This window comes from Dermochelys coriacea, chromosome 2, assembly GCF_009764565.3.
Source record: "Dermochelys coriacea isolate rDerCor1 chromosome 2, rDerCor1.pri.v4, whole genome shotgun sequence".
Taxonomy (NCBI): domain Eukaryota; kingdom Metazoa; phylum Chordata; order Testudines; family Dermochelyidae; genus Dermochelys; species Dermochelys coriacea.
Genome location: NC_050069.1, coordinates 25208640 through 25234699, shown reverse-complemented (window position 1 = coordinate 25234699; position 26060 = coordinate 25208640). Strand labels below are relative to the sequence as shown.

The 26060-nt window shown below is 40.1% G+C and overlaps 1 protein-coding gene across 4 annotated transcripts in view; it reads left to right on the top strand.

The window, feature by feature from the left end:
- Window positions 1–26060, top strand: part of COL14A1 (collagen type XIV alpha 1 chain) — a 181332-nt gene that overhangs the window by 71716 nt on the left and 83556 nt on the right. For 3 of the 4 annotated variants that reach the window (XM_043507395.1, XM_038393129.2, XM_038393131.2), the window contains 12 exons: window positions 2081–2213; window positions 4685–4756; window positions 5221–5363; window positions 9003–9132; window positions 10878–11000; window positions 11940–12089; window positions 12759–12875; window positions 14916–15062; window positions 17927–18001; window positions 20763–20902; window positions 22075–22198; window positions 23313–23456. In XM_043507395.1, the coding sequence (XP_043363330.1) occupies window positions 2081–2213; window positions 4685–4756; window positions 5221–5363; window positions 9003–9132; window positions 10878–11000; window positions 11940–12089; window positions 12759–12875; window positions 14916–15062; window positions 17927–18001; window positions 20763–20902; window positions 22075–22198; window positions 23313–23456 (1498 nt within the window). The remainder of the gene's footprint in view (window positions 1–2080; window positions 2214–4684; window positions 4757–5220; window positions 5364–9002; window positions 9133–10877; window positions 11001–11939; window positions 12090–12758; window positions 12876–14915; window positions 15063–17926; window positions 18002–20762; window positions 20903–22074; window positions 22199–23312; window positions 23457–26060) is intronic. The other variant, XM_043507394.1, reaches the window with a different exon arrangement.

The following is a 26060-nucleotide window of genomic DNA, read 5'->3' as shown; positions in this document are numbered from 1 at the left end:
TTAAAATATAAAAAATACCCTGGCTCCTTCCTTGTTCTCCTCAGTTGACCTTTGTAATCTGGTCAGGCTAAGGATAGCACAATACCTCCAGGCTGCTGTCTCTTTAAACTTCTTTCCCAGCTGCCTTATCAGCCATGCGGTAATACCATCCCGAGAGCGGTTGCCATTTAACTGGGTAGAGTTATGGAGCCAAATTCAGAGAGTGATGCGAAAGGTTTTGTAAGTGAGGCCTACTTACACCAACTCTGCCAATGTGTAGCAGAGTCTAGGCTGGTGTAACTTACCCAAAGAGATAGAATAAGATTTTAAAATGTGCATGATCAAGGATAGCTCTTTGTGTATGTTAGCATAGGGGATGCACATTATTATACCCTCAAGTTGGTTGCTTTGCTTGTTACACTCCTCTCTTGTGGTCCTTTGGCTTGTTAGTTGCACCAGCATAGACTGCCTGAGGTTCTTTTAGGCTCAATGGTCCAGAGTAAGTGCGGGTGTGGGTGTGGGTGTGCAGGTGGTGTAAATTACACATTGGTAAGTATGTGAGTCATACGTAAGTTAGCAAGTCCAAGTGAGTCTTGGGTGTCTAAGATGGTTTGACATGCATTATGGGTGGGTGGGGAGAGCTGGAAGAAGGTGTTAGTTATATCAGCTTAGATTCCATGTAGACTCACTCAGACTTGCATCTGAATTTTGCCTAAAAATATCGATGCCAAAAAGTGTTTTGTGCAGGGTGCCAGTTCAAAGTTCTGTACCTTCAAAAGACCAGACCTGCTCCTTGCTGAATTGGGAACAGTCTCTATATATGCAGAGCCCAGGAGTCTTTAATGCTTTCGTGGGCCATAAGCCACCATAGGAAATTTTTCCTGGATTTGCGCCTCTTTGTTTATTAAGAAACATTCACACTGCAGCATGTCTTTATGCACAGAATAAAGATATTGTACTACTTATACTGATTGAGTGCTTCAAAACCACTGTATACTGAACAAATAGCTTCCCACTTTGCTTGGTTCTCATTACTGGGGTGTTTTTGTTTCCCTTCAGATGATGATAAGATGAGTGTCCATCCCTAAAAGCCTGCCAGTGTTGCCTCAGGGAGTCATATCAATATTTGCAGTGTGGCCTAAACGCACTATCCCAAATCCACCTGCCAACTTAATTCACCAGAACCACTCCTCACTTCCCTTCATCCTGGGGTCAGTCTTGCACAGCCCTTTCCATCTCTGAGTCCCCCTGTATCCACTGTCAGCCACTGAACTGCCCAATTACATTTTTAAACATGAAGAAACAGGGAAGTCCCCACACAAAATCTTTATCATACAGTTAATGTTGCTCAAATGCATTTCCTGCCAATGCAGTCACTAAAAATAAAGGAGATCACCACTTAAGACAATCCATGCTTTCCCAACCACACATATCCACATATCGTCATATCCACACACGTGCCCATAGTCTTCAGCTCAGCAACAAAAACTATCTTTCAGTTCCCTCCTACAAAACACTCAATTCCCCAAATTCACACTCAAATACAGAATCTTATAATTTCTTAGATTATAATAACACATTCTTGGTTTTTCAACTACAAGTATATGTATTGGTAAATTACCTTAATTGTGCAGAGGTTAGAGCTAAAGTTTTGTGATTAAGTGAAACATTGAGGAAATGGATGTGTGTTTCGTAGGTACTTGTACTTTGGAGTCAAAAGGGTCCAAGGCTGCTGAGTTGACTAATGTGTTTTGGTATCATGATGTTTGAGTTAGGTCTCTGGGGATCAGTTTCTTGAGTTTTAGTGATTGCTTTCAAATTAAACAAACTTGATTAGCCTTAACTGTAAGCTAACATTATTTGTGTGGGGACATAGTATAAGGTTACATGGCAGAGCAATAAAACTGGCAATAGATTAACTCTAATCTAATCAGATCTATGAACTGAACAAATTATTAGTGAGTAGTCTGGTATATCTGACTGTATATTTTAGGTGCTGAAATCTATCTTTCCTATAATTCAATAAAGTTTTTATAAAGTTAATCAAATACAACAGTAAAAAGTGGGAAATGGTCTCTCTAGATACTGCTCTGTTTTTTAGGTTGTCTTAAATGGAGACAAGGACACGCATGTTGTTGAGGGTTTGTTATCCGATACGGAGTATGAAGTTTCTTTGCTGGCAGTTTACAGTGATGAAAGTGAAAGTGATGTTGTTGCTGTTCTTGGAACTACACGTAAGACAAAAACTAATGGTTGTATTGTTTTAAAGAGCTTTATATACTTTGAAGTATAATGTATGAAGCTTATGTTTAAAATATAGCCTGTCCCTTGCTTCTAATACTGATTTATCATCAAGGCTTTGGAGACATATTTTGTGCTTTTTATTTAATATTGTGTGGTAGAAGGCATCCAGCCTGGAAAGGTTTGGCTGCCCTCCCAGCTTAAATAGCAATAGACTGTCTCTGGTTACACATCTTTGGCTCACAGATTATTTAACATTCTTTGGTCCTAGGTGTCAATATTTAGTCTGGGGGAAGGATATTTAATTAAAAGCTATATTAGATTTAGTTTTGGAATGAAAATATTTTAATGTAAACACTTTTCAAAAATATTTGACATTTACTGTGTATCTTTCTCATCCACACATTTGTCATTTAATTGAAATCAGTGGAGTTGCACTGATTTTACACCAGCTGAGGATCTGGCCCTGTATGTTTACATCAGTGCCTGTGCAACTGTCACTGAAGTCAGAAGAAAACATAGATGGCTTATAGTGGACATTGTGGCCAGCGTTTCCAGCTTGGGTGTTTAAAGTCTCTACTTCATGTAGGCATTTAAGCACATGATTAAATACATCCCTATGCAGCAAAGAAGGACATGCTTAACTTTAAGCATGTGCTTAAAGTGCTTTGCTGAACTGAGATGAATTACTGAATCAAACCAGCACCTACACTAAATCTGTATTTAGGTGTAGATGTCTGTATCTGAAAAAATCTCTACTACACTTCCTTTCTGAAATGTGAAAGTTGCCCTGACAGCCTCCATCTGTCTGTCCATGTCTCCATCCATTTCTTTCTTTTCTTACCTGTCTGTCTCCATCCATCTTTTCCATATTTCTTTCCTTCAGTCTGTCTTTCTTTTACCCACCCGTCTTTGTGTCTAGTCAGTGCTTCCCTTTCTTACCCATCTCTAAAATGGGTTTATTCTGAAAGTTTAAAACTCGAATTCTGAGGCAATCTACAAGCTATTTTTAGCCCTGCAGAATCTCTAAATTATGATGCTCATCTTAACAAAGTCCCTTTTCTTTGCAGCAGACATCTCTGGACATGAAAAATAAATATTCATGGGCCTCTGTGCTTTGTTTCTAACAAATCAGTCTTCTGTAGTTTTAATGGGGGGATGTGGTTCTTTTGTGCTCAATCAAGCCCTTAGGAAAGAAGAGTAAAGGAGTTTGCGCAACAATTTCTTTTCTTGACTATAAAATGGATTTATTAGCGGGCAAGATTATTTAATTTTTTGACCAACTGTATAAAGGTGATAGCACTATGAATTACTATTGAAAACTAGCTTAGGATAGTGTTGCACTACACACAGTAAGGCGTGAATTGGTGTGTATCCCTTTTGTCTATTAAGTAAGAAAATATAAAAAATCATCAGACAACATTCTTTAGAAGTTCACACACATTTTATTTTCTTTTTTGGGCAGTGACTTGGTTAAGTTGAAACTGTATTTTCAGTTGTAAACATGAACATTTATTTGATTCAAATCAAGGCATACATATATATTTAGTAAACTTTGGCTTGATCCTGTAACCCTTATTTAGGCAAGAAACCTATACCCATGCAAGTAGCCCTTGCATCAGTACTGCTGCTGTTGTTATGTTTAGCTTTGTGTGGCTTGAAAGCTTGTCTGTTTCTCTAATGTCCTGGGACTGACATGGCTATGACTGTGTATAGCAACAATGTAATTTGTTGGCCTTGCTAGCAACCTTGTTAGTTGTCTCAGCAGACACATTAAATATAAGAATGGGCATGAAACCTGGCCTACCCTCCTAACACTTGAAGGATGATTCTAGTGGTGGTTGGAAGCTGAAGCTAGACAAATTCAGATTAGAAATAAGGTGCTGATTTTTAACAGTGAGGGTAATTAACCATTGGAACAATTTAGCAAGGGGAAAAGTCTCTAAATCATTGTCTTTCTGGATGTCTTTCTGTTGTTTAAAGAGAAGTCATGGGCATAGGCGCCGGCTTCCTCCGGCCCCAGGGGATGTTCAACCCTCTGTTCCACCCAACGTCCTGCCCCTTTCCCCCAAGACCCTGTCCCCACACCCATCTCTGAAGTCCCCATCCCCACCCTGCCTCTTCCCACCGCACCACGCCTTTTCCCACTCCCCTCCCGCCTCTTTCCCACCTCTTCCCACAGATACACATGAATCTTTTTTGCTTCTAATTTAACTAGGGATGTACATAATGCCTTCCACTGTTTCATTCCCTTCAGAATATCATCTTATACATTGAATGTTGTGCTCTTGAAAGGTGCTAAATAGACTCATTTACTTAAAATGAAGTGGGTGCATGAGGGTAAGTTGGCTCAGGGCCATAGTTCTAAATAGAAGAAAATTATTTCCATAGATGGCATTAAAAGAGTACACAAATGGCTTCCAGATCTTTCTGAAATGTTACTGAATAGAGTATTATTTTTCAGTTGCAAGGACCACTACAGTATCTACCAGCATTGCTACTAGTAGTACTGCAACCTCCAGACCGACAACAGCAGGTAAAAGAAATGAATGTCAATAAAATGTACTCTAAAGTGTTTTAGCCCCTATACAAAAAACGGAATTAAAAAGATCTCATTGCTTTCTTGAATCAGACAATTTGCTTCTAAATATAGGTTGCCTGTTTATAATAGTGATTTCTATAGCAAACTGAGCTTTTGTACAGGTTAAAAACCCCTAGAGAGCCAAGGATAGGTGTCATATAAATAAGTAAAACAATGGGGGACATTTATATAATATTTATTGCTCCTTAAGATCAGTATCCATTAATTTCTGGTAGCATTTTTGGGCTCATTTCTGTTCCTATTGAAACCCCCATAATTACTTCCATAGAAATGGGGTGCAGCTGTTGTTGCTTGGAGATAATTAATACGAAATATTGTTGAGTGACACACTTCCAAAGACATGTTTTAAATCGGATCTATGACATATTCTTTTGAGTTACTTTTGTTTTTGTTTTGAGTTTTTCGAGCAGGAATCCGAAACCTTGTTATAGATGATGAAACCACATCAAGCTTGAGAGTGACATGGGATGTTTCAGACTTCAACATTCACCAGTTCAAAGTAACCTACCTCACTAGTAAAGGTGATCGTGCTGAGGAAGTGGTAAGACTGGTCTGCATGATTTTTTTTTTTTGGTATGACTTAAACAAATGTTCAGAGATCCTATTAGTATTAACAAAGGGCCCGATCCTGCACCTACCCTAAATCGAAGTCAATGGACAATCTGTGTATGGAATAGCTGCAGAATTGGACTCCAAGTCTCTAATCCTGCAATCGATGCAGTGCAGGCAGACTGCTGTCTGTGCAGAACCCTGTTCAAGTTGCTCCATGCAGGTGCAGCACTCTACCTGTGCATTGTCAAATATAGGATTAGAGCCTAACTGACTAAAGATTTTGGACTTTGGGTTAAACTTCTAGGTTAATTGTTGCTTAACTGCTGTTCTTCATTGTGCTCAACCTTTGTAACACAAGTATTTAAGAAAGTACTTTTCACGGCTGCACCTCTGTCTCCTTTCTTGTCTCTCTCAGTGCAACCCCTCATGTCTCAGGCCTTGTGCCTTCACCTCTTCTGCAATTTTGCAATTCCCCCACTCCTAGGCTGGGACCCTGTAGTAACTGTTTACCTAGCCGTCCTGATTGAGTTCAAGTACCTGTGGTTCTTCCCTTTGGGATCCTGTTGTCACACACTCACATATAGGCAGCGTAACCCAGTGGTTGGAGCAGGAGTTTGGCCTAGTGGTCAGAGGAGAATCAAAGGGGAGAATTACGGGCATGGTCAGGAGGCAAGCCAATGGTCAAAGCCAGGAGCCAGAAGTGAACCAAAGGGCAAAGCCGAGGTCATGGTCAAGAGAAAAGCCAGTGGTCAGAGCCGGGAGTAAGGAATCAGGAGTTCAAAGGTAGGCAGGGTCTAGGACTGGAGCAAGGGCTGGTCAGGAAGCAGGTCTGGTGCAGCTGTGGGTGTGGTGCAGCTGTATGGGTGTGGGGGGTGCTACAGCACCCCCAGGTTTTACATGGGACTCTGCTCCTGGACCCGCACGAAGGGTCCCAGCTGCTGGCCCTGCTCCCAGGGCTCTCCTCCCTGCCCTGCATGCAGGCTCCTGGCCCCCCGCCCAGGGCTGCTGGCCCCAGCCTTGGCCTCCTTACCCCTGTCTGGGTGTCCCCCCACAGGATAAGCAGTCCTGTTCCCGACCCCTGGCTTTCAGCACCTCCACTATTAAAAGTGTTCCAACGCCACTGACAGTGCTCTTGTTGCTACAGGATGTAAATGGTGATCTGTTGACCCTTCTGAGCAATCTGGGAGCACAGCACTTAGTGAGGGTTTATTGGGCCCAGCAGAGCTTATTGGGTTGCTAGGGATCCAAGCCCAGAGGCAGCTGAGTATGTGACACCTGTGACTAGTATAGTGCCAAAACAGTCTTCTGAAATGCAAAGTATTGTTTAGTTTGCAGGAGAGTCAAAGCTTATCTAGAAAGAGAGGATTTTTAAACAACAGACATGCATGTAGACTGTCTATCATACCTAAGGTCTGCCCATCCCCTTATGGTAACCTACAGACTTAACTTCTTCAGGTATCCACAGTGGGCGTCTGTGTCTCTGTCTGGTTCCCAGAACAACTACCTCTCTCTCTTGAGAGAGAGTCCCTTTTTTAAACCGGCCAGAGTTCTTTTGATCTCCTGTGTTTCTGGGCCTTTGCCTGCCCTGGCATTGTCACTTACCAACCCTCAAACATTTGCAGAAAAGTGGCTAAACTTGAACCATTCTTTCTTTTCTGGCTTTGTTTTCCTCCAACAGTCCCCTATTAAACTAAATCAATATATTCATATAGTAAATATTTCAATAATAAGGTTGATCTACAGTATTCCTAAACTATTGCAGGAGCTCCAAGTGTGTCACACTACTCATGGATTGGGATCATAGTAAGAATAACACTTTTTCAAATTTGGGTGCTTAAGACATACATGTGAATCTCTATTGGACATCTCAGTAAGAATGTCCTCATTTTAAGCTGTGCTTTACATCTACTGTTATACACTCTAAGTCATGCAATATCTGATATTTTTCTTAAAGCCTCATTTCCTGGAGTCAGATGAATTACAAGAGATTTTCATCTTTAATTTTTTTAATAAAATGTAAGTTTCTAACCCTCGTGGTTGTGGGGAAAAGCTTGAAAGAGAGAACACTAAAGGTTTAAAGACTAGAATACAAAAAGAACCCCAAATTTATTATTTTTTAAATCTCATGATTTTTTTGAGCCACTTTTGTCATACTTGGGGGCCTGACTAATGATTTTTGAACACTTGGGTTTCTCCATAATGTATACCTGAGTTTCCTATTGAAGTCAAGGATTAAAATTTTGGCCTAACAATATACATAAAATAGAACAAAAAGTATCATTCGGGCTTATGTCTCCAAATTATTACTTCAGAATATAAAAGCGTTCTTTCATGTATGAGCTTCCTTCATTCACGTTCTGTAATCTGATGGAGTTCTCATTCATGCAGCTCACTCCTATTTATGTTAACAGGAAATGTTATTGGACATACTGGATATTCTTTCATATTCCCTGCAGTCTGTTTTTTTTTCATTTTTTCTGTTTTATTTTTCTTTGACGACTATATCAATTAGAACGGCAAAGAAAGGAATTACTTGAATATATTTTCTACTGAGATATGAATCATGTTATTGTTTCTTTTCAGTTTCATCCATCTTTTATGAGGCTTTGGTAGAAAATTACTTTTTAGCTATCTCTTTGATGTCAAAACAGTAATCTTAAACTGAACCTTTTTAATATAGTGGTTTCTTTTTGGGGCAGTACAAAAAGCTTTATAGATATCCATAACATATGTGATGCTACAGTACAAGGCAATAACAAAAATATACAGCGTAATAGGCAATAGTCTTCTGTTTCATCTAATCTAGCCAGAGGTTTCTTAAATTCAAATCCCAGATTAACTTTTTTCAGGTCCGTGAAAGTTTGAACCAAGGAAATTAGATAACATAGATGTGTCTATGTTTTTAATAGTCAATAATTGGTTATTATTTAAAAAAATTAAAATAAAATTTTAGTAAAGTTATTAAAACTCTAGCTATTAAAAAGATTTATGACTTTTGAGCTGGATCACATGCCCATAAACATCAATGGTAAAGCTGCAGGACCTGGCATCTTGGTTCCAGTTCAGCAAAGCACTTAAGCAAGTGCTTTAGTCCCACTGAAGTTAAACTAAAACATGTGCTTAAGTGCTTCACAGAATAAGGAATAATCCCTGAATTACTCCTAGATGGGCCTTAGTTAACAGGTACAGTGTTGGGCAATCCCTTTCGGACCAAAAGTAAGCAAAATATACAGATTCCCCCACCCTCTATAGTGAAACCACTCTTTGAATAGTAATCATGCAGATAATATAACTGATCTAAGGAATATTTGAAAGTTGCATTGGTCAGAGATTTAGTACAGAGTGATAGTTCATACATGCAGATATAGCTGTCTATCATAGGCAGGTTCTCTTAGTACATTACTATCTTAGATATGTATAGCGAACAAGTCTGCTGATTATTTAGGGAGGGCGAATGTTGTCAAAATAGAGCATCACAAACATATTTAAAATGTAAATCAGTTCATTAGGAATAAATTGCTGTACAGAAGTGGGAAAGATATATGAATGCTGAGATCATATGTGTTTATAAAAGGATTTAAGAAGCTAATAATTAACCTTGTCTGTTTCTGATGTTCTGACCATCCAGGTAATGGTACCTGGAAGACAAAACAATCTTCTTCTTCAGCCGCTGCTCTCAGATACCATATACAAAGTTACTGTCACTCCCATCTATTCTGATGGGGAAGGAGTCAGTGTCTCAGCTCCTGGAAAAACCTGTAAGTACAAACATTTTGTTTCTAGACAGTCAGAAAGGTCTGAGTAAGACATGTTTTCTTTTGTTTTTTTTCTCATACTATGCAAACGTTTGAGTTCAGGTTAAAACGTAGGTTCAATTTAAAAATGGAGAAATGTATGAACCAGGACTTTTATACAAATCCCACAGCACTGACTGATAAACATGTGACTGTTTTTAATCAAGTTTGACTATGTCTTCTGCTGTGACACTGTCAGATATCAGAAACTCAGTGGGAGCAAGGCTGGTCAGTTTTTAATTAAATTCTAGATAAATTCATGGAGGATAGGTCCATCAATGGCTATTAGCCTGGGGTGTGCCTAGCCTCCGTTTGCCAGAAGCTGGGAATGAGTGACAGGACATGGATCACTTGATGACTACCTGTTCTGTTCATTCTCTCTGGGGCACCTGGCATTGGCCACTGGCAGAAGACAGGATGCTGGTCTATATGGACCTTTGGTCTGAACCGGTATGGCCATTCTTATGTTCTTAGGGTTTGGGAGTCCACCAAGGAATCCAAGTTCTTTAGAAAGTGATGATGATTATGCCACAAGTAGCATTCAACTATTTTTAGTTAGTGCCAAATCAATACCCCAGCCAAAATGCTGTTGGAGAGATTTCTTTTGGATGAGATATTTTTTAAAAAGTTCCTGACCATTTGCAGTTGTTAAAGACCCTGTTGAACTTTTCAGCAGAATTATTATATTAGTTTTAGCCAACATACCAACACAGGTCACTACATTCTATCTAACCCAATTCAACCTGTGGATAAAATGGAAAAAAATAGACCTACTGCGCACTGCTAAACAGCTGGCATGTTCCACCTGATAAGTGGCTGTTTTTCAATGGTGGATGAAATTATCTCTGTGTATCTTTGTGTTTCAGAGTAGCAGCCGTGTTAGTCTGTATTTGCAAAAAGAAAAGGAGTACTTGTGGCACCTTAGAGACTAACAAATTTATTTGAGCATAAGCTTTCGTGAGCTATAGCTCACTTCATCGGATGCATTCAGTGGAAAATACAGTGTATATAAATCTCCCCACTGTATTTTCCACTGAATGCATCCGATGAAGTGAGCTGTAGCTCACAAAAGCTTATGCTCAAATAAATTTGTTAGTCTCTAAGGTGCCACAAGTACTCCTTTTCTTTTTGCATAATTTGTGTATCACTTTCAGTCCCTGATCCTGCAAACACTTACATGCATACTTAACTTTAATTACATGAATAGTCCCGTTGACTTCAGTTTAGCAAGTGCATAAGCATTTGCAGAATCAAGGCCCAAATTTATGATGCACCTTGGGATACTTTGAGTTGAAAGGAAATATATATATATATGAAAGATAATCATCAGGAATTCCCTTTTACTCCCCTATTCTTGGGGGGTTTTACATTAAGGCTGTGTATTAATTTGAAATTACAATACTTATTCGATAAACACAACAGTCCAAATTAATCCTTGCTATAACTCTTTTAATAAATTCTGTATTTTTTAATTCACTGGCATAATGCTGGGGATGAATTTGACTCAACAGGCCCAGATCCTCTCTCAGACACATGGCTGTGGCTCCTCTGGACTTTTGGAAGTTGTGCCTGTGTACTTGGGGGCAGAACTGGTCTCCTTATCTAGAGTTATGTGTAATCTGGGTTATTATTTATATGCATGTCTATCTTTTATACAAGTGCTTGTAAGAGATGCAGATATGGAAGCTCACAATTTGTTTTTCTTTTAGTGCCTCTTTCTGCCCCCAGAAATTTAAGGGTCTCAGATGAGTGGTACAACCGATTACGTATTAGCTGGGATGCCCCTCCGTCACCAACAATGGGTTACAGGATTGTCTACAAACCTATCAATAGTGAGTTTTCAACATTGGTTGCTTTGGTTTCTGTTTTTGCTTTTTCAGTTTTCACATCTATTGCTAAAAGTCCCACTTAAAACAAAAAACTATAACTGATTGCAGCTAAAAACCTGAGAGTCTATAGAAATACATTTTCAAAGTAGTTCACAGAGATTTAGACCCAATTTTTCAAAGTGCCCTGTAACTTTAGATGCATCAATTTAGATGCATTAATATCAAACTGTAGATATGTAGGATACCTAACTGTAGACTTCATTCACAGTTAGTCAAGGCACACCTGCTCATTCAAATCCCTCTGAAAAACATTTCTTTCATGATGACCATAAGAACTGAGTTTACTGTTATAATGGGGAAGAAATAAAAATTTAAAAAGAAAAACACTCCAAGGGCTGAATTCTAAGCTATATCCTAAGCTGTAAGCAGTGATTACAGTTAAGATAGACATGGCAGCGTTAGCAGCTCTTTGTCCTGGTCCCAGTTCTACACTGTTCCTGTTCCCAGACTCAGAGCTGCTTTAAATGATGCAGGTTTGCAATAGCCCTGTAGGGACTTGTTTTGTGGGTGGGGATCCCCAGATCCTGCTATGCCTCCAAGCCAAGGGAATCTTCAGCTGCCTATTTAGAACAGTGCTGAGTCCACTTTGTTCCACTGGAGCAGCACAGAAGGGGCTTAGCAACTGCCAGTGTCGAGCCCTAGATGAATGTCACTGCTGGATTCCTCAATGTGTGCTGGTTTCCACATGTCTGTCTTAGACCGTGAGTTGTTCTGGTTATGAAGTGTCTTCAGTTCTGTGTACAGTACTGAGTGCACCACTGGGGCTAAGCAAGTAATAATAAAGCAATGTGTTTAGGAATAAACCTATTTTTGACTGCAGATTATGATTTTTTTTACTGCCTGATAATTCCTTTATTTACGAAGTATTCTATTCTTTTTCAGTCCCTGGACCAGCACTAGAGACCTTCGTGGGAGATGATATTAACACCATTCTCATTCTTAATCTGTTCAGTGGAACTGAGTATAGCGTTAAAGTATTTGCTTCATACTCAACAGGCTTCAGTGATGCCCTAGCAGGCACAGCCAAAACATGTAAGAATGATTTCATGCTGTTCAGATCTCTACGGACCATTTTCCCTTTGTAACTTTAGCTTCACACAACTCCCTGAATGAATTCTCACAGAATTCTTTTCCTCTTCTATGTATTTTGAGCTAGTTGTTTGCTGAAAGGAAAAGCCTTTTTTCATCAGACAGAATAGAGCTTTAAAATGTTTTCTGCTGGAATTAACACAGGACCGGTCATAAAGCAGATATTATTTATTATCATTCAACATTAGTAACTATACATTTGCTTAATGAAAGTCTGTTCTTTTTTCTGATCAGGCAATCCTTCGAAATCATTTGAGTTAGGCTTTACATCATGGAAACCTTAACCTTAAATTCAGCTTTGACAACAGTATTGTTACATCAATAACATTTTTGCTTTTAAATGAATTATTAACACTGTTTATTGGCCCTTCTCAAATTCCAGATCCGTGGACTCAGGATGTAGATGCCGTCTTTCTGCTTCCTGTCCTTTATTAGATATTATTTTGGGGATTATTTTTTGTGCAGGCTTTTGCATTACAATTATTTCTTTAAAATTCATTAATAAAAGTGTTCACTTTTTTTCCGATTTTTGGATAATTATATAGCAGCATTTTCTTGTGTTCCGGCATTTTTATTATAGCAGTGACTATTTGTTTTTATATTCAATTGCAGTGTACTTGGGCGTGACAAATCTGGATGCATATCAAGTGCGCATGACTAGTATTTGTGCCCAGTGGCAGCTTCACAGACATGCTGCTGCATACAGGATAGTTATAGAATCTCTTGTTGGTAAGTTAGTACATCATTACATATCCACTCTGCTTAATAGTTTTGTAGGAATTCTGCTTGTAGAGTACCAAAGGACTGGATCTAAATGAAATATGCAAACAAAATTTCCACTCCTACAATTAGTAAAATTGTAAAAATTGAATGACAGTGTTTAAAATAAGTGGAGAAGAGCAGAACTACACAGAAACTGGAATTGAATGAATCACAAAAGTTTGGAGTTAGAGTTCCTTTAACATAAAAGCTTGACTAGTTATCTGTGACTACACAGGCTCCAGCTCACCCCCTTACCTGATACTGCCTTGTATCTAGCGGGAGATCCAACAGCCTCCTGCTCCTTTGCCCCCTCCCACAGCATCTTCAGGGTGCAGCCGCCCATCCTTCTCCATCTTGTCTCATCAAACCCAGTGTTCTCCAACTCCCAGCTAAGTCACCTGCTTGGGTTGTTCAGCCTCCCACCCTGTAGCAAAAAGATCAAGAAACACTCCTCTATGTTCCTTATCTGCTGCTTCCAGCCCATTGGATTGTGTGGGAATGAGCGTACAGGCTGGCTCCCAAAAGAATGGAGGATGGAAAGCAGTACAGTTGATTACTTCATAAAGATCCAGAAGGGAGAGTGAACCTCCTGTCCATTTAGATCTGATAAATGGAGATGTCCAGGCCCATTGAGGGAAGGGAGATATGGTGAATGCTCAGTGGGCTTTACCTTATCCAGATGAGGTTAGGGGGGCTATAACTGTATGCAAGCTAATTTGCTCATCCCCGGTAGACACTCGCTGTCTTGTTATGGTGAAAAACAATTAGCTTGCATAGAATGATTCCCTTGAAAAGCTTGACTAACTTGAGAAGTGCAGTTAGTAAAACCTAATCAAGTTAACCAAAGACGACATGAACAGTAGACGCTAATCTGATTGTAAAATAATGACCCTTGTATTATACAATTGGTGGATTCGGATAAGGTTTATTTGAAGGCCTGAAATACAGAGAAGCTATTTTAAAGCAATGTTCTTAGTTGGCATGAGGGAGTGCAAATTTCCTTCTTACCTGGGAGTTAGCCTAAATTCTGCTTCCTCTGTGGCTATTCATTATTATATAAGACTGCCAGACATGTGTTTAACCTAGCCTGAGAGCCTTAATTTGAGAAAGAACAAAAGAGCTGTTCAAATAGCTCCTTATTAACATCTGTCATGAAGAACTTCCATTGTCCAGCTTGTTCTGCATCTCACTCAGCGAGTTGTCAATTATCTTCATAGTATTGCCACTCAACTTGATATGCATAAAATGGTTTTTACTTGGCAACATATGGGACCTATTGGCACTGTTAGTAAATACTATATAGAATGTGTAGTATAGTCTTTCATTTCCCTGTAACGCTCCTTACTGTTAGGGATGCTTACTTCCCTTGAAAGCTTTATTTTAAGTATTAAAATATCCATCACCCTGTTTTCAGTGCCCATGCTTTCTCCATTGTCCCTATAGTTATTCTTTCTTCCATTTGAGAATTAAACAGAATTCCCTTCTGAGCCCAATGAATATTGATCCTTAATTGGTTAAAGAGGTTATGGTTAGGTCCTTCCTGCAATTAATGAATGCACTGCAAATCTAGACAGCAAGATGTCCAGACTGGGAATGAAATCTGATTCCAGAACACAGCACAGCTCTCATTGGCATCTCTGAAAGGCCTGATCCAAAGTCCATTGAAGTCAATGTGAGTATTCCCATTAACTTCAATGGCGTTTGGATCAGGGCTTTAATTCACAGGGGGTGAATTTGCAGAGGCACCACTTGAATCCTATGTAAGCATTATTGGGAGTGATGAGCATTAAATGGTGCCCAGGCTTTTTGGTGGGCCTCTCTGCACACGGATGAATTTAATCCAGATTGGAGACAGCATGTGGCTCAAAATGGTTAATAAATAGAAAGTTCTTATAGCCACTTCATTTACTGTCATATTCCCTTCCAGTTTCAGGCCATTATATGACACATTTATTCAGTAAAATGGTAGATAAAATTCTATTCTAATGGTTCCTTTTATAATTCCAGATGGGAAAAAGAAAGAAGTAACCCTTGGTGGAGGGACATCTAGACATTGCTTCTTTGAGCTCACACCTGGCACTGAGTATAAAATCAGTATCTATGCCCAGCTTCAGGAGATAGAAGGCCCTGGTGTAAGCATCATGGAAACTACATGTAAGTGAAGTCTCTTAAAGGTCAGCCATCTCAGGATAACCCTTGGTTGTCCCCATTAGGGGCAAGAGGCTAGAACCAATGTACAGTAACCACATGGGTGCTAACAGTTTTTTTTCTCTTTCATTGGGGGTTTTTAATTGTTCTTTGTCTGATAGTGCTCAAAGGATTGCTTTCTCCAGAGAATTCTCAAATATAGCTATGCATTTCTCTCGGGAGCTAATAACCACACACAGGAATGGAATGGCAAACGCAGCCCTCTTACAAAACAGGGGGAGGATGTTTTAGCCCAGTTCACAAATGGTCCCTTCTGGCTGTAAAATCAATGACTCTCCAAAAAGGATTTCAAAACATGGACAGCAGAGAAAACCAAAGGGCACAAAATACAGAGAACCAGTGAAAGATTCAAATCTTCGATGCTGTCATTGGGAATAATTTTTAAAAGAGCCTCAGTGGATGAAAGTCAATGGGACTTGGGCTCATAAATCACCAGAGCACTTTTGAAAATTGTATCCATTATCATTTCTCAAGGGGCATAATGTGAGCTAGATGCCTCACAAATATATAAGAAGATAGGTCCCAGCTACGATGAGCTTACAATGTAGTGAGACGAAAAAAAGGATGAAGGGAAGGAAATGGAACACTTTTTCCAGCCTCCCCTCTCTCTTCTCCCTAGCTCACCTCCAACCCAGTCTTTCAGTGTATTTAGTTTAAACACTCACCTAAGTGGGGTGCCTTCCCATTTCCCTTCCCCTTTCCCTTCTTTCCTCTGCCTCACTCCACCAGCAGACACTTTTATCATCTCCCCTTTCAGTTTAATCCACACCTCACTTTAGGGTGACCAAACAGCAAATGTGAAAAATCAGGACAGAGGATGGGTGGTATTAGGAGCCCATATAAGAAAAAGACCCAAAAATTGGGACTGTCCCTATAAAATCGGGACATCTGATCACCCTACCACACCCAGAGTCTTCGTCCTGGCTTCTACGCAGCAAAACCCTTCCCAGATTCCATCCCTCCACCTCCTACGTTGTCCAGGCCCATTTTCCATTAGAAACTCACTGAGGATAATGAACAGTCTGAGATCCTGCTGCCTTTGGGAGGATTGGGAAAGGTTTGCTGGGGGCCTGGTGCCCTGGAATCTGGGTGTTTGGGAGAATCAGGAGGAACTCAGCTGGTTCCCATGCTCCCCCTGCACTACTCTGAATAGACTGTAAAATTAGACCCTTTCTCCAAAGCCAAGTTACCACACGGAAGGTTAAGCATGTCAAATAAAGAACTGAACTGCCCAGGGTCCCATTTTGTATGCTCATGGACACTAGGAGGGAGCAGCCCCTGCATTCTTCTGAGTGCAGAGACTGCAATTGTGCCTGACTCTCTTACAGATGGGAGCTCCTCCCAGCCTCCACCTTGCATTCATGCCAGGCATAATTTACCCCTCAGGTGATTCATAGACTTGGCCCTAACCTTTTCCTCTTAAAGTCAATGAAAAACCTCCCATTGATTTCAGTGGGAGATTGGGCACAGTAAATGTAACTGTGGGCACAAATCCCTTTATGTGCCAGTCTTTCTGGGAATCCTTTCTGAAGGATAGTTTTATGCAACTGTCCTCATCACCTGTAAACATAAATGCAATGTGTACATTGTGGTGAATATCAAATACACTTTTCCCTCAAGGAACAACCTTTAACCACATCGCATGTGGCTCCCTACCTTAATCATGTTGAGAATACTGGAAAGAATGTTGTCTGACAAGGTTTGGAACTTTTCCTCTGTCATAAATGTGGAAATCAAGCATGTACATGTTACCTCTGTGAACTCCGCCTAAAACTATATTGAAATTTGCTAACAAAGCTTTATTCAATCACAGTCAGAACCACAGCAGAGCTGTTGAGTAGCTGATAATTTGTTCAGCCTCATTTCTGGGAAAGTACCATTCAGAGACTCCTCTTTATGTGAAGTAGAAGACAAGGAAGCCATTTTTCAAGATTATCTGTGTATAGTAACCTTGTAACAAATCATGCGCTGCAGGCGGCAAGAGGCACAATGACTCGATATTACACAGAGAGCTACAAATCTGATCTCCAGATGAAAAAACCGTTGAGCTAAGGGAGAGTTCCTAAGGGACAGACTATTGTCTTTTCTGCATGCCTGCACTGGGCTGTAAGGAGATGGAAGGCCCCTCCTTCTTTCCCTGTGCTGGCTGTCTGTGTTGTGTGGAGAAGCCAGCCTTTGAGGAGTTGTTACTTCCCCTCCTGGGCAGGTGGGCAGGGGAGTGGTCAGGAAGGGAAAGGAGAATTATACCTGGCACAACAGAGTATGGACACTGCAAGTCTAGGGCCTACGCAAGATATGTCCCCCCCCAGAGCAGGGGAAAGTGTCTGTGTCGCAGTCTGCTTCCCGAGCTACTTCTGGGACAGTACAACACACTGTATCATACATAAAAAGAAAATGAGTACTTGTGGCACCTTAGAGACTAACAAATTTATGCATCCGATGAAGTGAGCTGTAGCTCATGAAAGCTTATGCTCAAATAAATTTGTTAGTCTCTAAGGTGCCACAAGTACTCCTTTTCTTTTTGCGGATACAGACTAACACGGCTGCTACTCTGAAATGTATCATACATGGGGCTTGTGGCAAAGCCACAATTTAGGCCTTAGTTGGTAGTTGCAGTAGTAGATCCAGCCAATAGAGGTAGACATCACAAGCATATGTACACACACACAAAGCTAGCCTTTGGGTTGTATAACTAGATAGGTATGCAAACAAAACAAAAGGAGAAAATGCCTTACCTCAAATAACAAAAAATGTGTGAAGACGTCTTCAGATAAGATTTCTTCTTGGTATTCTCTCCTTTTAATTTCTAGTACCATTTCCAACTCAACCACCGACTTCTCCTTCAACAACAGCTCCACCACCTACAATCCCTCCTGCAAAAGAAGGTAAACATGTGCTGTGTTTATGGGTTAAAATAGTCTTAACTTATGTAGATCATTTTCTGGTTTTGATCACGATTATAGATTTCCAGGGCCAGATTCCCAGTTGGTATAAATTGATGTCGCTCCATGGAAGCTAATGGGTCTGATTTACATGCATTGAGGAACTGTCCCCAAATTGTGTTTTATTGTTTGGGGGACCTTTTTGGTGAATTTATGCAAAGAATACAATTGGTAAATAATTAACACATTTTAAGTATGTTGCAACAGAAGGAAACAGGTACATTTTACTTAAAAAAAAAGGAGTACTTGTGGCACCTTAGAGACTAACAAATTTATTAGAGCATAAGCTTTCGTGAGCTACAGCTCACTTCATCGGATGCATTTGGTGGAAAAAACAGAGGAGAGATATATATACACACACACAGAGAACATGAAACAATGGGTTTATCATACACACTGTAAGGAGAGTGATCACTTAAGATAAGCCATCACCAGCAGCAGGGGGGGGAAAGGAGGAAAACCTTTCATGGTGACAAGCAAGGTAGGCTAATTCCAGCAGTTAACAAGAATATCAGAGGAACAGTGGGGGGTGGGGTGGGAGGGAGAAATACCATGGGGAAATAGTTTTATTTTGTGTAATGACTCATCCATTCCCAGTCTCTATTCAAGCCCAAGTCAATTGCATCCAGTTTGCAAATCAATTCCAACTCAGCAGTCTCTCCTTGGAGTCTGTTCTGGAAGCTTTTTTGTTGAAGTATAGCCACTCTTAGGTCTGTGATCGAGTGACCAGAGAGATTGAACGTCAAGAATTATAACATTCAAAAACCAGTTGGAGAACACTTCAATCTCTCTGGTCACTCGATCACAGACCTAAGAGTGGCTATACTTCAACAAAAAAGCTTCAAAAACAGACTCCAACGAGAGACTGCTGAATTGGAATTAATTTGCAAACTGGATACAATTAACTTAGGCTTGAATAGAGACTGGGAATGGATGAGTCATTACACAAAGTAAAACTATTTCCCCATGGTATTTCTCCCTCCCACCCCACCCCCCACTGTTCCTCTGATATTCTTGTTAACTGCTGGAATTAGCCTACCTTGCTTGTCACCATGAAAGGTTTTCCTCCTTCCCCTCCCTGCTGCTGGTGATGGCTTATCTTAAGTGATCACTCTCCTTACAGTGTGTATGATAAACCCATTGTTTCATGTTCTCTGTGTGTGTGTGTGTGTGTATATAAATCTCTCCTCTGTTTTTTCCACCAAATGCATCCGATGAAGTGAGCTGTAGCTCACGAAAGCTTATGCTCTAATAAATTTGTTAGTCTCTAAGGTGCCACAAGTACTCCTTTTCTTTTTGCGAATACAGACTAACACGGCTGCTACTCTGAAACCTGTACATTTTACTGTAGATCAGTGTATCGCCTAGCACCATGGTTTTCAACCTTTTTTCATTTTCAGAGCCTTAAAAAATTTCAAATGGAGGTGCGGACCTCTTTGGCAATCTTAGACATAGTCTGCAGACCCCCACAGTTCAATGGACCACAAGTTGAAAACCACTGTTCTATGGTAACAACAACCTTTCGTGGACCCCATAGACATGCACACAGGTTGAAAACCACTGTCCTTGCAGTTGTTAGACTTACAAAACAACATGATTTTTCTAGTCCATAAAAATATTCTAATGCAGAAGGCATTGGCCATGTGCATTTACTATACTCACAACTCTTCTCTTTAAATAAGGGCTTCCCTTGGCTTATCAATCTCCTATAAATTGCCCTGAGTCTCATATAGAGTCTCATAAATGTTTCTGTTCAGAGTGCTTTATTGTTGGGGATTAAGGGCAGATCCTCAACTTGAAGTCAATGGAGCTGTGCCAGTTTAAACCAGCTGAGGAACTCATCCCTAGATGCAGCAAGAAAGGGATCTTACGCACTGCATAGAACTGTGCAGCAGCAAATATACCCAAAGCTGAGTACACTTCAGCTGAAAACAGCAAGAATAGTCACATTTATGTGTTTTCCTCTTCTGACCCTTGGCACTTAAGTGAATTTCTTTCTTAGGGGGTAAAAAAAAATTTTCAGGGGCAACCTCAATTTATGCCCACTTTCTTTCCCTAACCAATTGCTATGCAAATTAGGGAGGAGATTCCAAGGAGCCTTTTGAGGAGTAATTCCTCAGTGAGATGGAGCTCAGCTCCATGGGGACTGTCTACCGAATGGCATGCAGGGGTGAGCGGCTGAGGGTTGGGAGATCACAGGGCCAGACTGTTGTCTATTCTGCGTGCCTGCACTGGGCTGTAAGGGGATGTAAGGCTCCTCCTTATTCCCTTGCTCTGGCTATCCCTATCTAGTCTCCTGGAGGAGAAACATAAGGAATTATGGAGGTTACTCCAGTCTGTCAGCTGGAGGAGCTTCTGAAGAGCAGCTCCACAGCCTGGTAGTGGAGGATTTCTCGCCCTACTGCCTAGTACAGTGGCTCAGTATGTCCTGCCAGCTTCTCGGGTTATGTAAATGTGTGTGCTACATTATTTTAAAATTAAAACATTTAGTGAAATATTTAAGAACCTTTAAGACCTTAACCCCTGATATGTAATCACATCTGCTAGTGTAGATGCTTCATCCCATGCAGATCCCTGTTGATTCTGCATGCACTCGGCTGTCCATGCCAGCAGATCCTATTGCCGGACTGAGGCCTTAGTGAGTATTAACAAAGATGTTACCAGTGACCAAAAAGTAACTTCCAAAATATTTGTTGTTCATCAGTTTGCAAAGCTGCCAAGGCTGACCTGGTATTCCTAGTGGATGGGTCATGGAGTATTGGAGATGACAATTTCAATAAAATAATTGGATTCCTGTATAACACTGTTGGAGCTTTGGACAGAATTGGTCCTGATGGAACTCAGGTAACAAACACAAAGAGAGGGAGCATAACCGAACAAGTGTATCTAGTGTCTAGAATCAAACCAATCAAAGTGTGGTTGACATTGTTTCACACTTCTTTTTATAAACTGAGTTCTGGCAGCAGTTCTTTTGCAGTATCTTATTTTATATATTCCATATGGTGAGATTCACCAGAGAGACAGCACAATGTGTAAGAATGATTCAAGTCTCTCTTAAGCCCTCACAATGGGATTTAAGTAGTATTTAGGCCTTGTGCTGCTCCTCCGCCTGGTGTTTATTTCAACCTTAGTCCTCTAGAAACAATAGTATTTTCACTGACATTAAAAATTGTAAGCTTATTTTTTAATTTTCTTGTTTTTATAATTTCATCAGCTCTAGACTAAGCATAAATGTGAAATAAAATAAAGTACAATATTTAAAATAATTACTATATTCATGTTTTTAAAGTACTTGCACAGGAAAAGATGATAAACACTGAATGTGCTCTGGAAGAGTTTTTTATAACCTTTTAAAAAATACAGCTGTGTATACTACTGTTTTAAATCATGCCATTTTAATTTTGTTGTTGTTTAATATTGAGGTTACAAAAACACCCAAAAGGTGTTAGACACTTCCAAACATAGAGAAAGACTTAGTCCTTGCTTTCTCTTAATTTCTGATTCACATCAGAACTAATTATTTTTACAAACAAAGTCCTCAATCACACAGAAACACATGCTTAATTTAAGGCAGGGCAGGGCTCACTTAGCAACACATTTGGGAGAGAAAATAACTCAAAAATAGGTTCTCATGTTATTTCTAATACTTCCTAAGTTTCGGTCCCAATCTCACAGTTACTCACGTAAAACTATTTCTGAGTGGGAATAACTATACATATATGAGCAACTGTGTATAGGATTTTGCCCTGGGACTGGACAGGGAATGCTTTGAGGGAAATACTTCCTCATCCTGTTTCTACCCAATGAAACCAGAAAGTGATAGGCAGCAACCAAAGCTGCAGAGAACAAATTTGAACGTTATGTAGTGAAATCTTTAAAAAAAAAAAAAAAAAAAAAAAATTAAAAAAGGCTTCAAGTCAAGTCAAGTCAAACAACTCTTATTTTAAAAGATCTGGTTCACGTGCCCTTGTTAAATGTAGAACATGTTTACTAACTAGCATGTTTTCTTTATACAGGTTGCCATAGCTCAATTCAGTGATGATCCCAGAACAGAATTTAAACTGAATGTGTACAAAACGAAAGAGACTCTTCTTGAAGCCATTCAGCACATAGCGTACAAAGGAGGAAACACCAAAACAGGTGAGAGCAGTTGCAGGCTGTGAAACAGTTTCTTATGAACATTTTCTGGACAGAGTTACCTCTCCATTTGCAAAGTGGTTTGTCAGGATAAGGCCATGTGATGTCAGTGCAAGAAGAGTGGGGATGAAGATAGTCAGCAGTGGGGATGAAAGGCGAGACTCTGGAATGCCCCACATCATCATGACCAGAAAACCCGGGTGATCTCCTGGTTGCACTACCTACATGATGCACCTCTGCACTTCTGGGCCTTAAGCCAACTATAGGGCTGGGGACCAGTGAAGGGAAAAGGGTCTGTCAAAGACAAATGGCGGTGGGGGCTGGGGAAGGTGGAATGGGAAGTAATGTGGATTCATGCTGGCAGGTGTAAAAATGAGAGACTCCATCCTGGAGAGGGAAGTTGTTCAGGGGTTTGCAGTGAGTTTCAGCAGATCAGGGGAGGAATGGGTGTGGTACTAGCTAGAATTGTGTTTAACCCCTGAGGATAGCTTTCTGAAGAGGAAGAAATTCAGCTTGAATACTGGCAGGATTATTTGGGGCCATAGGGTTTATCGTCTCAGACTTCACAGAAATTTAATGCAACTACTTGCACTGCACTGTGACCACAATTACACATTTCCATTTTTCCCAGAAAATTCTGCACTGGCATTTTTAAACTACTTGCATCCTTGTAGGGGAGGACTTGGTGTGTGTTGACTACTAGAGGACCCGCTACATCCCAACGAAGTCCATTTAGTATAGAGGATTTGGTCATATCTTTTTAAACCTAAGAAGCCAAAGGTCAAGAGCTGAGAGTTTCAAAATACAAGGTCAAAATTACGTTCCTAAATCCATATTTATGCATCTATATAAGTGGCCATTATTTTCAAAAGTGCCAAGCGCACACCAGCTCTCACTGAAGTCAGAGTTTGCTGCTGGGTGCTCAGTACTTTTCAATATCAGGCTATCTATTTAGGTGTCTAAACATGGCTTTAGAAGTTTGGCGTTAGGTAAATGCTTTTGAAAATCTTGACCTAATAATTTATATGAGGCTTTGTTCTTTTATCAGTATATAAAACATTAACAGAAAATCTAGTATGAACCAGATTCATTTCATAGTGAATTTCTTCTGTTTCAGGCAAAGCAATTAAGCATGCACAGAAGGCCTTGTTTACCACTGATTCAGGCATAAGGAGGGGTATCCCTAAGGTTTTGGTGGTCATTACTGATGGACGATCACAGGATGATGTGAACAAAGTCTCCAGAGAGATGCAACTAGATGGTAACACATATATTAAGAAATGTTTGCATTTTCAGTTTTTCTTGCTCCTCTATCTTCATCTTCATAATTGCTGTTTAAGCCCAGACACAAGATATGGATAATTCCTGCCCCAGAAGGGTTTACAAATCTAATCCAAGTCAGAGGTAAAGCAGACAGCACACACTGGGAAACTCTGAATTCCACTAGGGAATAACCAGCATTTTATATAATTTATTTGTAGTTATTAGTATTATTGGCTCAATTTTTGTGCATGTTTTTAAAATCATGCAGACTACTCACATGCTTAAGTACTTTCAGGAGAGGAGCCTACAAGTCCATATTGTCATCCATGATAGAGAAAGCCACTTTTAGAAACATCCGAACTATTTTGTCCTTCCAGACAAGAGCTCTTATGAAGCACCTTTGATAGACTCTTGTGCTGCTTCTAATCTGCTGCTCATCTTCCAACAACTATCTTAAAGTTTTTATACTACCTATCTCAGGGTTTTATACTGGTGCCCATCATCATGGTTTCTGAGCACAATAATTAGATTATGAACGTTATAACTATTGTTGTTTAGTATTTGTACCAAGCCGCAAAGTGTGCTTGGAACAGCACAGAACTTTTACACATGGTCCCTGACCCAAAAGAACGAAGAGGATGGGCTGGATGGGTTCTGGATGGCCTGGATAACAGAAATACGTGTCTATAATGGATGTTGGTTCAAAAAGTAGTATGCAGACACTTTTTTTTTTTTAATTTGGCATGTACAGGGCTCTGACTAGTCACTGGCTCTTGTAGCCCAAAACAATATGGTCTCTCCATTGAGTTGTCCACTTGCATCATTTGAATGTCAGATATTGACTCATAAGAAATGAATCATGCTATGTTTATTTTTCATGCATTTACACTGAAACCATGGCTGAGCACAGCATCTCACTAATAAAACAAGAATTACAAAATAACAGAACACTAGTTTTTAAATTTAGAAGTGCAGCAACAAAAACCCCAAATCTCTAACAAAAATAAATAAGGCTCTCCAGTTAAATTGAACCAAACTATTTTGAAGAATTGATCAACTAGATACACAGGGTATTGTGCATTGGAGCTCACTAAAGCAGTGGTTCTGAATCCAGAGTATGCGTACTCCAGAGGGTAGGCAAATGTCTTCCAGGGTGTACATCAACTCACATAGACATTTGCCTAGTTTTACAACAGGCTACATATAATGGACTAGCGAAGTCAGTACAAACTAAAATTTCATACAGACAATGACTTGTTCATACTGCTCTATATGCTATGCACTGAAATGTACGTACAATATTTATATGCCAATTGATTGATTTTATAATTGTGTGGTAAAAATGAGAAAGTCAGAAATTTTTCAGTAATATTGTGCTGTGACATTTTTGTATTTTTATGTCTGATTTTGTAAGCAAGTTGTTTAAGTGAGGTGACACTTGGGGTACACAAGACAAATCAGACTCCTGGAAAGGGTATAGTAGTCTGGAAACGTTGAGAGCCACTGCACTAGAGACACAGTGTGGTCTGTTGGATAGGACACTGGAATGGGAGTCAGGAGACTCGAGCTCTGTTGCTAGCTCTGCTTTGTGACCTTGGGCAAATCACTTAATCTCTCTGTGCCTTTGTTCCCCCGTCCGTGATGTCTGTTTAGATTGTAAACTGGTTGGAGAACAAACTGTCTCTAATTATATGTCTGGACTATATCTGGCACAAAGGAGCCCTGATATTGGTTTGGGCCTATTGTAATACAGATAACAAGAATTATTACAGTAAAAGTCTGGTGTATCTGTCAAAGGAACGAGTTTTAGAGGTTGGAATTCCCTGTTAGGAAAGTCCTTCTACTGGCCATGGAATTATGTACAAAAATCCCTGCATTCAAAAATAAAACAATGTAAAACTTTAGAGAATAAAAGTCCAATCAGTCCTCCTACTTCTTGTTCAGTCAATCACTCAAGCAAGTTTGTTTACATTTGCAGAAGATAATGCTGCCTGCTTCTTGTTTACAATGGCACTTGAAAATGAGAACAGGCACTATTGTAGCTGGCGTGGCAAGATATTTACATGCCAGATGAGCTAAAGATTCATATGTCCCTTGAGGCTTCAACCACCATTCCAGAGGAATGTGTCCATGCTGTGGGAGTGACTCATGTGGTGGAAGACACATTGAGGATGACTGGATGTGGAAGCTGTGGTATGTACATGATCCTGGAGAGGGGACCTGGTAAGAGTTTTTTCTGCATGAAATGCCGTCTGATAGAGCTGATGGAGGAAAAGATCCGAGGTTTGGAGATGCAGGTGGAAAGTCTCGTTGAGTTTAAGAAGGGGTTTGAGCAGATGATGGAGCAAAGATATGAGGTATCTGAAGGGAAAAGCTCAGACTCACAGATGGAAGCAGGGCTGGGGAATTCTGAGGGGAGACTGGGTGAGGAAAGCGATCAGTGGAAGCATGTGACTAAAAGAACCAGGCAGAGGAAAAGATGGGCTAGTGAAGGAGAAATAGAGCTTAGGAACAGGTTTGCAGAGTTGGAAAATGAAGAAGGGGCTCAGCAGGTACTTGTTGAAGGTGGAAGGGTAAGGAAGAAGAGAAGAGAGGCTAGTCC